General features: G+C 40.4%; 1 protein-coding gene across 7 annotated transcripts in view; it reads right to left on the minus strand.

The window, feature by feature from the left end:
- Positions 1 to 17,332, minus strand: part of MAP4K4 (mitogen-activated protein kinase kinase kinase kinase 4) — a 162,290-nt gene that overhangs the window by 34,147 nt on the left and 110,811 nt on the right. For all 7 annotated transcript variants that reach the window (XM_057374842.1, XM_057374840.1, XM_057374845.1 and 4 more), the window contains exons 7-13: positions 16,322 to 16,452; positions 14,023 to 14,077; positions 11,614 to 11,692; positions 9,348 to 9,523; positions 8,601 to 8,673; positions 7,927 to 8,137; positions 428 to 589 (exon numbers count right to left, since the gene is read on the minus strand). In XM_057374842.1, the coding sequence (XP_057230825.1) occupies positions 428 to 589; positions 7,927 to 8,137; positions 8,601 to 8,673; positions 9,348 to 9,523; positions 11,614 to 11,692; positions 14,023 to 14,077; positions 16,322 to 16,452 (887 nt within the window). The remainder of the gene's footprint in view (positions 1 to 427; positions 590 to 7,926; positions 8,138 to 8,600; positions 8,674 to 9,347; positions 9,524 to 11,613; positions 11,693 to 14,022; positions 14,078 to 16,321; positions 16,453 to 17,332) is intronic.

Consider the following 17,332-nt stretch of genomic DNA (forward strand, 5'->3'; position numbering starts at 1 on the left):
CAATGASAGAATTCTGTGTGCCTGAAGTTGACACGCAACAGAGCTGCCCTTCTCTTGGGAGGCCTTCTAAACAGGGGCATGTCCTCCAAGAACCACTGATCCAGCRAGACAAGCCTAAAAACAAATTTCAGCCCCAGTGATGATTTTGCCAATTCTGGTGAWTTTTAGTCCAGCCCAGGGGCACGAGCTGAATTTAGAATGAGTATTGCAACAAGAGTTCTTTTTTTGAGGGAATATTGACACTGCCAGAATTTTCCATAAAGCCCCACAATCCTATGTTAGTGCATTTGCTGTCAAAAACAACAAAGATGAAAGAGTTAGTGTTAGGTTGCCTCTAAGCTGTTTTAGGCTTACTAGTTTTAAAAAAATTTAATCAGAATTTAGAAGAAACAAACCTATTGCATATATATGTGTATCATGGACTCACCTGCTCTCTTTCTACCCTCCTCTTTTCCTCCTCCGCTCTTCTTCTCTCTTCCTCCTCCTTACGCCTCCGCTCCATTTCTTCCACACGTCTTTTTTCCTCCTGTTCTCTCCGCCTTTGCTCACGCTCTTGTTGCCTTCGAGCTTCCCTTTCTCTTCTTTGTTGCTACAAAAAGGGAAAAGAAACCACAGAGTTTTACTTTTGTTGTTATCAAAGAAAGAGGTGGGGTTGTTTTCTAYGGTGAAGAGCGGGATTTACCAGGACTAGCAAGCTCTGCAACTGAGTGACAAAACATTTTATGCAAGTGTTCCACCAGGAAACTAAACACATACCCAGCACACATCTATCCCTAGAAGCAGCCTCATACTCTCCGGTTTCTTCATGCACACACACAAAATCATGGACCACACTCCAGATGACGACCCAGGGGTGGAAGCTCACTGCTCTCTTCAAGAGAGGCTAACACGAATCTCAACCTTTGAACAACTGCTGAACTCAGAGATGACAACATTCTTGACATCAACAATTTACATGTTGCCATAAGGGAATGATCAGCCCTACTGAATCAACTAACTCAAATGACAACTTGCCCCAACTTTGTCTAAGTAGCTTTTCTCTTGAAACAATTCAAGGTCTGCTAAGAATTTTGTGGTGTTGGCCCAACATCCAAGCTTAATTTAGTGCACTGCCCAAAACTCTGCCTGAGAGAAGGAAGGCTGACCAACAGCACCTCAGCCCTTCCCAGAACATCAAAAGAACCTATACGTAAAACAGCTGAAGTAAGATTTACACTTACACAGATAAGCTTCCCCACATGACCCAAATACAAACTGCTGCTGATTAGGTCTGCTCAAGTCTGTAAAGAACCTGGAAAACAGYTCCAGAAAGCATGAACAGACTCATTTATGTCCACAGAGTACCATGCATGACTTCAGAGGAGACATTTTAAATGCTCATACAGTCGTGACCAATTCTTTYTGCACTTCAGCAGAAGCATCCAGTTACTCCACCTACTTCGAAATCCCAGGCAGCCTCCCACAATTGCCTAAGTGTCAAAAGACCCAGCTGTCTCCTGTTCAACCATCAGCCGGGAATAYCACTACATTTACTTTCTTTATAGGTTTCTATAATATGCTAAAAAAATACGGAAGTTTAAACCAAAGAATGGCATGCAGATTTAATCCCAAGAACAAAAATGGAAACCTACATTTGTTATTCCTTATCACATTTASGTTAAGGTTAAYACTAYCCCTAATTTCTATTGAAGCAAAACWGCCACRTATTTGCCAGTCTTAGGGCACTCYAAATAGACTTGCAAGAAAGAGCACTCATACGAAGCTTTTATTTGGGTTCACTAACCCAGTTAGTGGTGTGAGTTTCATAGTTGTGCTCAACTGAAAAAGCAAAGGCCAATCTACACTCGCTGTGTTTCTTCGTGGGATGAGCTTTCTCTGCTTGGCACATTTTCCTGCATTACTATGAAGTAATTGAAAAAATCTTCTGGATTCGATACTCACATGACAGTGGAGAAGAAATACTAGGGAGAAAAAAAAGATGACTCTTTGGCTTTTCTGAGCTTTTCTGCTGAGAGAAGTTGTGGATGWCCYGTCCCTGGCAGTGTTCAAGGCTAGGCTGGATGGGGCTTTGAGYGCTGGAAGGTGTCCCCTGCCCATGGCAGGGAGTTGGAGCTGGRTGGTCTTTGAAGTCCCTTCCAACACAAACTGTTCTGTGATTCCATCTATTARTAGCATTTAAATAATACAGGCTGCTTTCCAGTTCTCTTGCATTAACTACAGTTTGGGGGAAGACGTGACTTTCCCAAAGACCACTGCTGAAATTCATCCATGCTGTAACTATGACACCTTCCTGGCCCAAAGCACCATCCCCGGTGCAGCACCACCTTCCTGTGCCACAGGACATAAGCTCATCTAACCCCCACACTTTTCTGTATCTTCTCAGAAACACAGCTTCTTTGCTCTTGCATCTCTCTTAACTAAATCCATTTACCAGCCTTTTCACTCGTGCTTAAAGCCAGCTCTCTTCAATGAATGTAGATATAAAAATAGCAAAAGTGCTGCAAGGCAGCTATGGCACGCGGTGCATTTCATAGGTTTCACTGCTTCCCCTCCCTCATTTTYAAGCACTGTAAAAGGATTAAGTAGGCACTTTTATTTCTGAATATATGCATCAGTGGCAAGCAGTCTCTAGATTTAAGTCAATATATTCAGGTCCTTCTTGGCTAATCAAGTCTGACAGGCTTTTGTTTAAGAAAACTAAGATGTGAAGTACAATAATTCCACTGCCTTGAGGATGCAAGAGACAGCACACTGCTGACTGGTTAATATAATATGCACATTTATCAACTCAAACAATATTGTGTTGACATTGTTAAGTGGATATATTGCAAATCTCAGGATGGCATCATTCTCACTACAAGTAAGCCAGGCAAATTCATCGCTTCTTGAATTAATTCAGAAGTATTCAGCAATAATTATAAATAACTGAGCTTAATATGAGAAAAATAAGCTACAAATGGATTAAGAGAGCCAGTTTCCCATGACATCATAAAATAAACAAAATCAATTGTCAACAGATGAGATTTTTAAGGAAACCTTGATCCAGATATCTAGCTCAGCACAACAGCAGATATTTATTACCCAGCAAAAGAATGAAAGGAAAAAAGGATTTAAGTCAAATCTCACAAATGTGCTACTGTTGGTGCGCYGAAGTACGCACAGAGAATGGGGTTTCTCAGCATCACTTCCACCTTCCCATCAGACACTGCCTCAGCCTCCTGCCAGGAGAGTGGSAAGAGAGGTACCCAGCATTGCAGGAGTCCACACAGTCTGCATGATCCCCTTATTGCCAGCCCTAGCTGGAAAAGAAAGGTTTCGCTTCCTTTGCACCTGGTCTTTGAAGCCTCAGCATGAAACCCTTCACTATCAAAGTGAAGTTCATCACCCATCACTAACAAAGTCGAGTTTACTTTTAACATGYCCAGGAAGAGAAAACCTACAGTGACAACCATCTCTTGTGTCCTAGTCCAYATCCTGTTAAAGCAATGCCAAAGGTGGTGGGTGGCAAGTTGCATTGACCCAACCTGGCTTCAGAGCCAGCCCTTTAGCTGACTTTCTTGCTTCCATCTGTTGGCRCAAGGCTGCCTTCCAGACTGGCTCKARCAATTTTTCCATGAGGACACAGCAAAACCCCGATCACTGTGTTCCTTAGGCTTGTCCAAAGGAGGGGAGAGACACAGAGAAAACCATTAGTTAAAAYCAATGTCATATTTCTACATATAGAAATTTGCCTTCTGAATTTAGTGTGATTGTCAGATAGTATAATTTTTTGTCWTGCACTACAAAAAAGGGCTGACATAAAAAACTGTTGACCAATAAACAGCAGGTATCTATATCTAGATTCCTGAACTTATGGATGCATATCCCAGTCTTCTTTAGTTGGGTACGGTATTACCAACTTGCACATGTCAGATGAAAAGCTTATTTCCAAGGAGATAACTGGTAACCAGAAGGTAAGGCTAGAACTCCTCAAAGAAATGTCAGACATGCCACAACAGAATTTTGACAGAGCCCATACTGCCTCAAATTACTACATTTCACAAAATGGGCATTTACTATGCAAGCAACACTAAAACACCCACAAAAAAATACGGTGTCAATACTCTGTCTCCTTGTCCGGTTTTAGGGTGCAATAATGATGATCTCATAATGGAACCTGACAYCTCCAAACTGGAAGTCCATGCAGTAGAGCATGATTTACCAGGAGGGGGCAATGCAACTACACATGCAGTTGGTCTATACCAATGAATTCAGGCCCTCCTTCATACAGTGAAATGCTGAAGAGAGATATAGATCCTCGAATTTTAAATTCCTAAAATATTATTACTGTGTCTCATATTTAGAAGAAGACTGATGAATACATACATTAATTATTCGTCTCACAAAGAATTAGGTAGCCTAGTATCAGCTTAGGAAGAGAACTGGCAAGATTAATAAAGAGATTTTTGCTTAATTCACACTAGAGATAAACCAGAAGTAGAACTTCTTACTCAGTAYCAATCCAAGCAGCAAGCAATTCAAATTAAGCAGATAAGAATAAGCTCCCCTCCTGTAAAAGATATAAAGCCATGGCAAAAATTGCCTGCAGGCACACCTGCATTAGCATCTTGGTTCAGAACAGGAGTGCTCTTTTGAAGTGAATCATCCAAACATCTCCACTTATCCAGTTTTGTTTCATATTCTGAAGATGTATTGCAGYGCCAACCACACCTTTTGGATGAAATTAAAAAGGCTGATGCACTCCAACCACAAGCAGGCACAGAGTCTAGACTACAGCCAGTCCAAAGGAATTCCTCCTGTCTTTAAACACATGGAGTGAAGTCTTCAGGTCCTCAGCACTTTAATTATTGTGCTTCACAATCTGCTTCTACAGGACTGTACTACTTGTCAGTGGAGCTATAACCTACCACTTCAAAAACAGCCATCTCAGGTTCTCACATCCAGGGACAGAGACACCATTTAATGAAGCTATTCTGAACTGTGGAGGTCCACAGAGAATAGGATTACACTACAGCCAATTCTGAATTTCCCAAACCAGACTCAGTTTTGCAAAGTACAAATGCAAATGCCTTTTGATACCATGGAGCAATCGTCTCCATAYTGCTAAACAGAAACAAAGACACTCATTAGAACAGCCAGGAACAGCTCAGATATCTTGTTTTAACTATGTAAACACCTACATAAGTTGATAGTCTTTACATGACTTTTAAAGAAGGGTTGGGGGTTGGACAAATAAACCCTGTTCCCAAAATTATCAAGTAATTTTCACCTCCACAGTAACACAAAAATTACAAGGCTCCTGCAACAACAAGTTTTAGAAGTCACCTATATGCCTTTTAAAAAGCAATCTTTTCTCTAATACAGCTGAGAATTACAGTTTTTGGCAGATGTCCTAAACACCGTTCCTGTTACAGTCTCGGTCAAAACTGTCTAGGCTCTGTGCCAGCATTGTAAGAACAAGCCCTCAATTTTAATTTAGGAAGTGGGGAGGGGGGGAAGTATATGCAACTGTTCAGGAAGATTATCTAATGCATAAAATTCTACCAAATAATATTAAATAGGTATATGCAAACATATTTTACACAAGGAAAAATTACAAGAAAGCAAGTCTGGTAAAAATATCAACAAAGTTATGAACAGCCTGAGTTTCAATGCCTGACACTAATCTTAACTTCCATTACCAAGCTCTGCTCTTCATTGTTTACTGGCTTCATCAAAACAGGGGGGTGAGTTAAGGACAAAGTGACAACATTTCAATATTTTGGCCTTCAATTGTGTCACAACACTGATGTTTATCTAAATTTATGTCTACCACCCTTCCCCCATCTGAAAGCGCTTGTTTTGGCTGCTGTTTTTTTAAAAATCACTTGGGATCATACATTTTTCCTACACAAGATCCAATGAATTAAGTGGGATTTTTTCCGAAAGCTAAATATGARCCTTTTTTAAAATTCAGTTGATGAACAGTATGCCCACACCATCACCTGCAAAAGGAAGCTTTTGTAACTCATCATTCCTATTCATGCCTCTAATGGAACCAGCCAGAGGTTACAGACCAAAACAAGGTAAAAAGCTTTTATCTTAAAAATTTTACATGTTTTACTGTGCAACCTTATTCAGTAATACAATCTACTTTACATGCTGTCTTGTGGTTGTGGAAGCTGTTGGTTTTATGCTGTATTTAAAAAGCAGGACTGATTAAACATCACTGCCTTTTGTTTTTTACTTGCTGTTTAATTATACCTGCAATATCCCAAAAAAGTTCAACCCGTGCAGGAAAAATTGTGCATTGCTTTGTTTCCACTACTGGCAGCAGCAGCTCCTTTATTTTAAGAAGAAAATCCAGATTTTAAGAGTTGCACTGATTACTAAAGTTAAATGACCTAGATAATTTAATTGTAATCCTCTTCCTCGACAAAAAAATACTGTCTGCAGAACCTTAGAGATTAAAGGGGCATTTAAAAGAAATCATTGGTTCCTGTACTAAGAAAAATTTGAGAGGCTAAGCRGTATCTCAACTTTTGCCCACCTTTGACAATATCAATATTTTCATATTTTCCTAGTATCTTTTTTTATTACTTACTCCCCCCCAAAAAATTGCTACAGAGTCTAAAAACAGTTGGAAGTGCTATGATGTTTATCTTGGCATTCTCTGAAGGGTGGGGAAGAAACAGAAGAGAAATGGAGTTTATATRCCTCCCCCTCATCCCTCCTCCTGGATTCATGTGCGGCTGAATCTTAGCTACCAATCCCTCCTTAGAGCAGCACTAAACTCATTTGCACTTTCAAAAAGAGGGATAAGGAGCATAATGTGACCTGGAAAGGTATTTGGAAYTTTGTATTATTTGTTATGCAAACACATCACGGGATGCAAATCAACATTTGGTCCTGGTTGCATCCTCATTAAATGCTACCAGAATTTGGAAAACCAGACTGGGTGTAGTTTTTTCCATCATTGCTAAGTGGACAGTTGAAACAGAGACTCAAGCAAGAGGTCCTTTAAGGACAACTGGAATTTGACCCTGCACTTCCTGAAGAGCCAGAGGACTGGTTTCACTTCAGCTCTGTGTCATACCCAGCTCTGGCCTGAAGAGCTGTTTTGAAATCCTTCTACCTCTGAAGCTCACACTGCATACTCCATCTACATATACATACATACATACATATATATATATATATGTACATGMGATCTTGGGAGGTGAAAAGTATGACAGAACAATATTGTCTATGTACATTCAATTTCTTTTATCTTTCAGTAGTACAAAGAAATTGCATACTTGCCATATCACAAAAGTATGATTTACATATTTGTAATTCCTTCAGAATTACAATTTTAACACTGATTTATAAACATATTTATAGATGTACATTTAAAAGCCACTTCCAATCCAAATAATTTGATTATCTTATGATCTCAGTGACTTTTAGTCATTAAGCTACTGGGCATGAGAGAGTAATATATTAAAAAACACGTTTCYATCTACTGCAAATGATACCAAACACAGATGTTTGAGAAGGCTTTAAASGGAATTCTGAAAAATGTTCAAAGTACTCCCCAAAAAAGTACTCTTGAGAAAAAAAATCCATCTCCAAATAATTTATGTCTCCTCTCTCTACACCTACCTAAAGCCTAGACACAGCCTCCKCCCAAGAAAACACCTTGAAACAACTCAGCTCTGGCTCCTGCTGTCTCCATAGGAGCTGCTGGATATTCAAATATTAGAATATTTGGAAGACATCTAATATTCAAGTAGCCAGGCATGGATTTCAGTGCTTTGCTCTATGTTTGCAGGTGGATTTTCACATGTTATTTTCTTTCTGAGGTGTGCTGGGGCTACAGGGAACTCTTTTTCAAATGGACATGGGAATGGTACACAAAAGGGCGAGAGGGSCTTCTGCCCCCCAAACTCCAGTCTCTGTTTCTACCTCTTCCAGCCGCCTCCTCTGCTCCTTCTGCTGCTCGATGCGTTTCTGCCTCTCTGCCAGCAGCTGCCTCTTGTACTCCTCCTGCTCACGGAGCTGCTGCTCCTGCAGCAGCTGCTGTCTCCGAAGGGCCTCGGACCGTTCCTTGTTTTCCTGCTGCAGTCTCAGGAAATCACGTCGGAGGGTTGATTCTCCAGGCACATTGACAATGGAACTGCAACAAGAGGAAGTTAAAGCCTTCTGTACGATAAASCATGATGGGCCATTAAATACCTTTGCCAAAGCAGGGGAACATTAATAAAATATCTTGATGTTAAAGTTTAATCTCATTTCTTTTGGAGGAAAGACACTGGATGTATATCAAATACATGCTCTCAGTGGAAGGCGCAAAATGAGGCCAAGCAAAATAAGGATGAATGCTAACATTGTGAAAACCCTAATCAATCATAYTTGCCATACATCTCCCTCCATTCAGAGTTTGCTGGCTCTAAAATATAGGAAGGGGAGCTTTTAAACTTTAGCAGTCACAACATAGGTATTCAAACCCTTTGGGTGGTTTTTGTGGCTTGTGCATTCACTTARTAAGAGACAGAAATTTAGCATGCTGATTTATAATCACAGACCTTTAGACTGACTTGGCATGGATTGCCCAAAGCCATCCCAAAAGCAGTTATTACCTTGGCTCTCCTTCTTGTTCAGGCACTTCCTCCTCTTCTTCCTCACTTCCACTATATTCATACTCCGTCTCATCTAACAGGAAAGAAACAAAGGCCTGGATAGTACTTTAATTTTAGGACAGTGGTGAGTTGTAGTAGCACCTCARTAAATCAGTTCCTGTCCCCTTCAGAGAAAAGATCTATTACAGACCCTAGAACTCATTCTGTATTTATATAAGCTCATCTTCCCAGACTGTAAAGTGGCACAGTGCTTTGCAGAAGACTTCCYTGAACAACACCAGGTTTTATATGTAATACAAGACACCTGGAGAACTTCAGCAGCACCTGAATAAAGAGAAAAGGCTGCCCAAAACATTTGCTTCATAGCTCTTGTGATGGGTTATTTCCTGTGAGTCTGATTTATGGCATCATTCCAGGATATGAACCTACCAGAGACTAAAGAAGCAAAAGGCATATATGCCAATATCCTCCTAAATAGTTTAATGATTTTGTAGATGAGATAGTGGCCAAGAAGTGAGTAAACTTAATTTATCAGAGAATACAGCAYTTGAAATTGATAACTTTCTCTGTAAAGGACAGAACAAAAAAAAAAGCCTTCTGATAAAGTCAAATTATGAATTAAAAATTAACTTTTTAAGGATTTGGGCAACAGGAGCATTTCTAGGGGTGGAGATCTAGAATGTAAAGCAGGACAAAAACATGCATTTTCAGCAAGTTGCAAAGACTTGATTTTTAGAAGCTGCATACCTTTCTCTCCTCTCTTCTTCCTGGTCCTGTCTATATGGTCCTTAAGCTGGATTCGGACTTGCCTTTCATTGGGCTGGTCACGTATAAAGGGATGTTTCAACAGCTGTTCTGTAGAAGGTCGCTGCATGTAATTCTTCACTAGACAACCTTCTATAAAGCTGAAAAACTTTTTTGACCTGAGAAAGCAGGAAGCAAAATACAAAACAAAGCAAAAGATGACAGGCAGAACTCAGCTGAAACATTTTTTCTGCTCTTCCTCAAATTCCTTTCCTTAAGGAATACATCCCAGATGACAGCACAAGTGTTGCCTGCAAGTGTACCTCCTAAACAGATCTGAGTGTGTTCCAGCAGAGCACTGGGCTGGATGGACACAGGGTGACATGAACATAGTTGCAGTGCTTAGGCACAGCCTCACAGCAATGTGCCCTCTTTTAGTGGCATAATTGCCCTGAAAGTCAGGATCTATTAGTGAGGTAATCATGCAAACCCAGCTCTGCTTCTTCTGGATCAGAGCTGGATAGAATCCAGCCTGCTTGGAGCAGAGGCAGGGCCAGGTCTGGTGTGCCTCCACCTACCCACGCTACAGACAGCCATACCCAAAGTCATGAGAACTCTGCCATTCCCCAACACAAGCAGCACCACACTCCTTTTGCATGTGTGTGGTGTCACAGAGCTAGATTTACCAGAATTTAAGATTATTTTATTTTTCACCTGAAGAGTTACACACAAAAAATTCTTACAGAACAATAGGTGGGTGTTGGACAGTATTGTCTGTTCAACACAGGTGCTTCAGGTCAAATTCTCCCTGACACAATTTAAGGGCATGAACCCTCCTGCACACAGCATCAAGTACCAGGATATGGGAGTTAGCTAAACTAACAGTGGCAGCACCACCTTCGAAAATTTGCACTTCATTTGAATTCTTGAAAGAGGACCTCTCCAAAAAGAAGCCACTTTGCAAAATGCCRGTAGTGGAAATACTCAAAACTGCAGTGAGGCACTGGAACAGGTTGCCCARGGCAGTTGTGGATACCCCATCCCTGGAAGCATTCCAGACCAKGTTGGATGGGTTTCTGAGCTACTTGAACTAGTGGGTGGCATCCCTGTCCATGGTGGGGTTTGGCACYAGATGATCTTTAAGGTTCCTTCCAAYCCAAGCYATTCTATGATGTTTCKACATTTTTTTCATCATTTGGCCTATCTTCYCATAACCTGCCACTGAGCACACTATCAAAACAGCTGAGTCACAGCAGCACTGCCTTCAACCAGAGCTGCTTTTTAATTGGTAGGTGCTCTCAACCTCCTCCAGTGCTTGGAGAGCAAACATGCTCGCTACACAGCTAAGGGTAAAAACAGTGATTTCCATCCATCAGTTCACTTCCGCACTGTAATAAAAAAAAGCTGAATCCAACGTAACTTGGTTTTTCAGATTTTTACTCCTCAAGCCTTGAGTGTTATTATTTCACATAAAAAGGTTAATGAATGRCTAATGCAAATATTGTATATCCATCTCTATTCTCTTAATATATGCAGAAGGGAAGCAAGAGTGATGCCTTTACAGTAGAAGTGCATGAATAAGTCAATCCACGTAARGACCAAGCCAAGCAAGCAAGCCACATTTGTACTATGTTGATATTGAATAAGCAGTCAAATCACTTCATTATCTTGACAGGATCACAGCATCCCATGATCACGTTCAATCTGTAAGAAACCTCTTTTGAGGGAGTACTTTTGTCTCATATGTGCCAGTTGTAACCAGTAACTGGGAGGAAATCCTCTGATACTAATGGATTCTTCTCAGCTGGCAAGAAGCACRCACTCAATTCCAGCCGTTTACAATAATTATAGTAAAAGCCTTCATTAGTTTTAATAGCTCCTTTCTATTTAGCGACTAGAACACTATAGTACTGTTCTGTTTCAGTGTTATGATACATCTGAGAAAACATACTGCATATTAAGAGTGCTGCAGGAATTTGTTTTTTAAAATATGGATCCATTTGTCAGCTTCATACAAATGCTACTCTGTCAAAGAAAAAACCTTGRTATTCATTTTCACATAATTTGAGATTAAATTTCTCTGGGATAAACAGAACTAAATAACGCACGCRTTTTATGTCATGCTTTGATTCAGTGGCACAAAACACAGCAGAGATTTTYGCTAACTTAAATTGCTTTACCGTTTTGTAGAAGGGGTAACAAAACTGTAAGTGATACAAGAAAATGTCATGCTACATAAAGCTACAAGCAAGATATAGTTAATACATACCATTTCTTGGATTTTAACCGTGGGGGAGGGTTCCTGGGTATCAGAAAGAGTGCCCTCATGGGATGCATGTCACAAAGCGCTGAAGGGAAGAAAACAAAACCAAACAGAGACATACAGAGATTGGTTTAGTTGCCCTTTCTCAATGCCACGATTTCAGCTTCCACAACCATTCCCACCATCCCAAACATCCATGCAACAGGTGCAGACAGCAACACAGTCAAATGGAAATAGTCAAATGACAATAATTCCATAGCTAAACCTGCCAGTGACAGCCCAAAAAGAGAAAGAGATCGAAGCATGGATTAACCTCCAGAATCAACCAAAATGGGAACATTTGAGCATGGCCCTCCTCTAGCCCCAAGTCTAACTTACTTTCCAGTCAATAAAATACTGGGAGATAATGATGGCAGAAGGGAAGAACGGAAGTTACTGTTTATACACCCTTCCTTCCACCTGCCCTTCTCTCCCATTATGGAGGATGCTTGATTTTTACTCTACAGACCTGGATATTGTCTTTACTTCAACGTATGAGAGTTTTGAAGCACAGGAGGGCCTGTATCACAAAAAAGGTTTCCTTGAGGAACTGAAATGCAAACCCACAACTTTTGTCCAAAGAAGCCCAGTCATTTCAGTGGACATTTAGTGGCACTCCAGGATCTCCTGTTCCACAGCAGAGCAACACAGTAGAGCCAACAGAGGCAAACAARGGAGCAGGGAGAGATGCAGCCCCAGAAAGGTCTTTAGGAGCAATGTTTTAACCATCTTTTTATGTTTGACCTCTTACACCCTCAGTCTCAGCCTGAGCGATCATTGCAGGATGAGGTGGCATTTACCACACAACAGAAATACAGGAGAAACAGACTGATGTGAAGAGAATTGTGGCTTCACAATCTTGCCAAAGTTGTCCCTTGGATGCCTGAGGATTCCTGCAGACCACCAAACTCAGAGATGGACTCTCCAGCTGCCACTGCAGGAGGAGGTWGAGCCCACATACCAGAGGACAAGAGCTGTTAACCACTGACACAGGATCTTGGCTTAGCTCTTAAATGCCACTTTTGTGCTTCTATACAAAGAGGGGCCAAGTGCTGATTTGGTTTGGAAATGAACAAAATCTTATTGTCCAATTCTAGGCTTACAAAGCTGACAGACACAGTTTTTAATTGAAAGCCATCTAGSCAACCCAATGCACTGAACAAAAAAGTTTGGCAAAAAGGTGGTCAARTGTTAGCTCAAACACTTATTACAGCACTGGCTGARGTRTYYYRGGAGCAGCTCTCACATGGACWTTMATGYAAAAATGYAACTGGGAAAGGAAAAAAAAWAMCAAACCYCAAACCACCAGACCTCCWAAAACATGAATCAACAAGAYCATTGWGGTTTGATTTATAAATCTTACATYAATGTCAACAACAATAACAACAAAATCAGACAGCAGCTACAATGAAATGACCAATTTTTAGCTGGGAAATATCAATACTTTATTTCAAAGACAGACATTTCAAGCTGGGCTGTGGTGTGGTGGTAGTTTTTTATGTGCAAAAAAAATTAACTTGTTCTTAGGTACTTTAGGCTCTTATTTTTTAAATACAGAGCTCCAGCTGAGGGTGATGAAAAGTATATTTGCAAGATCAGTAAGGAATTCCATAGCAAGTATCATTAAAAGTCAAAACATCATGCCTAACTTCTTTTCTTTTCAAATGTTTCTGTCCTCCTCACATATCTGCTTTCTGCCTTGAAATTCTGAAAGAACTATTTGAAAGGAAAAGAAGCTATTAAAAAGTTGTGCATTTGTTCCAGGTTTTTCTCTCAAATCTAAATGACCTGATTATGATCCCTTGAGAATACCTAAGTTCAATGTTTTGTCCTGAAGAAGGATTTACAGTTTAAGCCATGTCACTGCTAAGGAAGACTAACACCACCCGCTGATGAGTGAAAACAAAAGGAGAAGCAATGTCAGCATTATCCAGACCCACAGAAAGCCAACACAGAAACAATTGCCACAAATGCTTTTTTCATTAAGGTCTGTTTCCTCAAGGCCCCACTGACCCTCTCCCCAGCTGAGGTTTCAGTATCCCAGGCCAGTCCATAGACAAATTGGACACAACTCCAAAACACAATATACTACCCATAGGAAGGAAGTCAGACACTCGATTAGCTTCCAAATATTGCTGCTATAGAAATTAAATTACTGCAGTCTGCACTGCCGTGCTTAAACACAATCCTATCTTTATCAAAAGCATTGCTATTTATGGGATTTTGTATTTATAGAGCAGGCAAAACTGAAGAGAACAGAAATAACACAGGGATACTTTCAGAAACCTCAAAACTGGGCTTAGATTACAAGCAGCATTGCCCAAGTCTATGTTTCAGCTTTAACAAGCCCACTGGAGAAGCACACGGATCACTTACGGGGGGCTCCTTCTGCCATCTCTATGGCCGTGATGCCRCATGACCAAAGGTCACTCTGCAGAAAAAGAGAGACACCAGATGTTAGTAGGTGGATTTACCCATTCACACAGTAAGAGAGTRCTATTTAGAGAGGCCCTGTAGGTGAGSCTGAAACCAAATACTGTGGCTATTWAWATAGTATAAGCCTCTTTTTTCTTGTAACAGTATCATAAAATACTACTTTTCACATAATACAGATGTACATGCAGAAACACATGCACATATTCTCACTGAGTGAGCAAACAACCCTTTCTAATAACACATGAAAATATATCCATGGGATATTATGACAATGGGAAATACATTTGCCAGAAGTCTAAGCCTGTGAAACAGCAGGATTTTCAAAATTCCCTTGTTACRATGAACTGAACAAGGGCATTCCCAGGATGTGTAGAGATGCAGTTATAAAAGCTAAGCTCAGCTCAAATTTAATATGACCAGACTTGCCAAAAACTACAAGAAAAGGTTCTTCAGGTACATAAATAGGCCAGAAGAGAAGGAAAATATGGGCCCACTGAAAGGAGAGGTGAATTAGTCACCAACACCACTGAAAAGGCAGAGGTTCCCAAAATTTACACCTCTGTCTTTACCACAGGCATTATTTGCAGCCAAAGCCAACATTCCTCCCCTAACATCTCAGCTCTGCTCAAAACACTACAGAACAAGAGTCCTTCAGTGGCAGCCTTTCAAGGTACCACCTCTGACTCAGGAGAGACCAAACAAGAGGCAGGAAGATCAAACACAGAGAAGAGATGGAGGAGTCCTGGCAAGGAACCAACTCCWGAGACTGACACAGCTTAATGGGCAAAATACTGGAGGAGACTGCTGTGAAAGAGAGTTGTTCTTGAGGAAAGCAGTCTTCATTTCTGGTCATAATTGCAATTTTTAAAAAATTACTTAGAACTAATGAGCAAATAAGCTCTTCATGCACTACAAGCAGAGAAGCATTTCTGAAGATCATATTTTCAGACCCAGCAAGGCAGTCTTTGTAGTCCAATTCAGCCATTTAAGTAAAATTGCACAGCCTTATGATCTTACAGAATCTTTCAAACWTTTATTTTTTTGGGGAAGACCACTCCACCAGGAACAATAAACAGGCATTTTCAGAGACTGGAGGAGTTATTTTTCACATCACTACTGCATTAACGAAGATTGCAGGGCATTTTTCTGCTTTATAGATCATTTATAGATCATTTAATAGCAAACCTTCCTTACTAATAACTCTGTCTGGAAATATACAAAATATTATCTTTAGTACAATCTTTAGTACACAAAGCAATTAAGAGAAATAGGATGAATCTGATCCTTATCAAATCCTTGGTCAAAATGTACAAAAACACCAATTCAAACAATCTGGGTGTTTTACAAAGATTTAGACAGACACAAACATACTGCTAGCTAACAATCAGTCTCAGCAAAGTGATATAATTGATATTCAGCTCTATAATTCACTGTAAGGCCTTAACCCCTGGCTTTCTGATATCCTTGTTAACCTTGATTACAGTTGGAACAATGCATTAGTGTAAGTGAAGATCTCTTAAAATGCACATTTTTACATTTTTTCTTTCCTTGTGTTCTCGTTAAAGTCAGCTGAGAAGAAATTTTAAGACTACAGTATGCTTCCACTAGATATATTTAAGTACATACACCYAATATTCTTAAGGCTAGTGCAAACAACATCAAGCCAATTATGGTTTTGCAGTAATTAAATCCTTGATTTGCAGCAAGCCATAAAAAGAATGATCATTGTTAAGAAGTGTTGCGATGGATAAATTTTTAACAAAAAAATCATGTCTGTGTTTCCTGAAATCAGGAATAGTTTTAAAAGTTCCTTCTGTACTTTGCTGGCTCTCCAGACGATGGTTCTATTTAAGGCAGAAACTAAAATGYATTGTTCTGGGTTACTGCAATAACTGGGACACAGTCTAACACAATTTAAAGTGCAACCATTATACAAATTGAGAACACAAGAATTTCCATGTAAATTCTTTTTTGCCTTTTCTGAGCACCTACAGCACCCTGAATCCCATACTTACATCTCAAAGCTACGATAATCCAAGCAACAGAAACTGTTAAAGGCTGCCATCTGACAACAAGCCAGAAGAGAATGTATTTATTTGTACTTTGATAATAAGAATGTAACTACACAAAATAAGTTATTACTCCTACAACAGATAAGAAGTCTCACAAGCTGCCATAGTTCATGGACATCTATACTGCAAATGTATGTTTCCCTTTTTTCTTTGAACAGGACTCTTACTCGGTAATCATACGTCGCATCTGGATTCTCATCACAGGCAATAACTTCTGGAGCCATCCAGTACGGAGTCCCAATAAAAGTGTTTCTCCTGCCAACTGTCCTGTCCAGCTGAGCGCTCACACCAAAATCCACTGTGGGTGGGAAAAGAGTAAAATGAAATAAGAGGGGAAAAATAACGCAGTGATTACTTTTGCAAAGTGATTTGAAAATAAAGTCCTGTAAATGTWCCACGTGGGAGGACCATGCTGAATACGATGATTAATCCTGAGGCAACTGAGCCCTTGTGGTTCACACACAATGTGATTGGGCACAAGTGTCAAGGGACACAGTAGCATACAATCACCTCTCCTGTAYCTCTCACTGGTCTGTCTGGACAGAAGGGAGAGCACAGCTGCAAAAGTACTGCCTGGGAGGCTGAAAAAGGGCTGTTTCCCTCCCACATGATGAAACTAAGCACCTTTGCCCACACAGAAATAGCCACTTCCCAAAGGAAACTCTCATGCTATGGGAAAACTGCATGCATGAACACMAGCCCTTTCAGATCACCACTCTCTCTGCTCTAAAATTTGACAGCAAAAATAATCTGTTGTTCAGGGAGTTGCTCTCTGCTTTAATGCACAGAGCAGAAACATCAATGGGAGCAGATGAGGATTATCCAAGAAGCACTAACTTTGAGCACATATGCACACAGACTAAGAGAAGCCCATTTCATTACAAAGCAATTACATTGCAAAGGTGTTTTYTGCCTTTCAGTTTTGCCCTGCTCCTGACCACAGTGCTGTATGTTGTTCTATACCAGTAACTGCATCTGCTCTAAGAGGGCTGTGTCARCCTCACTGCATCCACTGCCTGAGARACACCGACAAACTGGGCTAGACAAGCTCAGAGGAAGCAATGGTTTGGAAGCTACTGTGCTCCATTTTGGACCAAACGAAGGAAAGCTCTCCCAAGAGCTCCCTCCTCCAGCAGCCGGGACATCTTCCCATGCCTCGTGCTGCACGAAGGTGTAAT

The sequence above is a fragment of the Malurus melanocephalus genome, unplaced genomic scaffold (assembly GCF_030028575.1).
Source record: "Malurus melanocephalus ecotype Western Australia unplaced genomic scaffold, MMel_1.1 scaffold_234, whole genome shotgun sequence".
NCBI classification, from domain to species: domain Eukaryota; kingdom Metazoa; phylum Chordata; class Aves; order Passeriformes; family Maluridae; genus Malurus; species Malurus melanocephalus.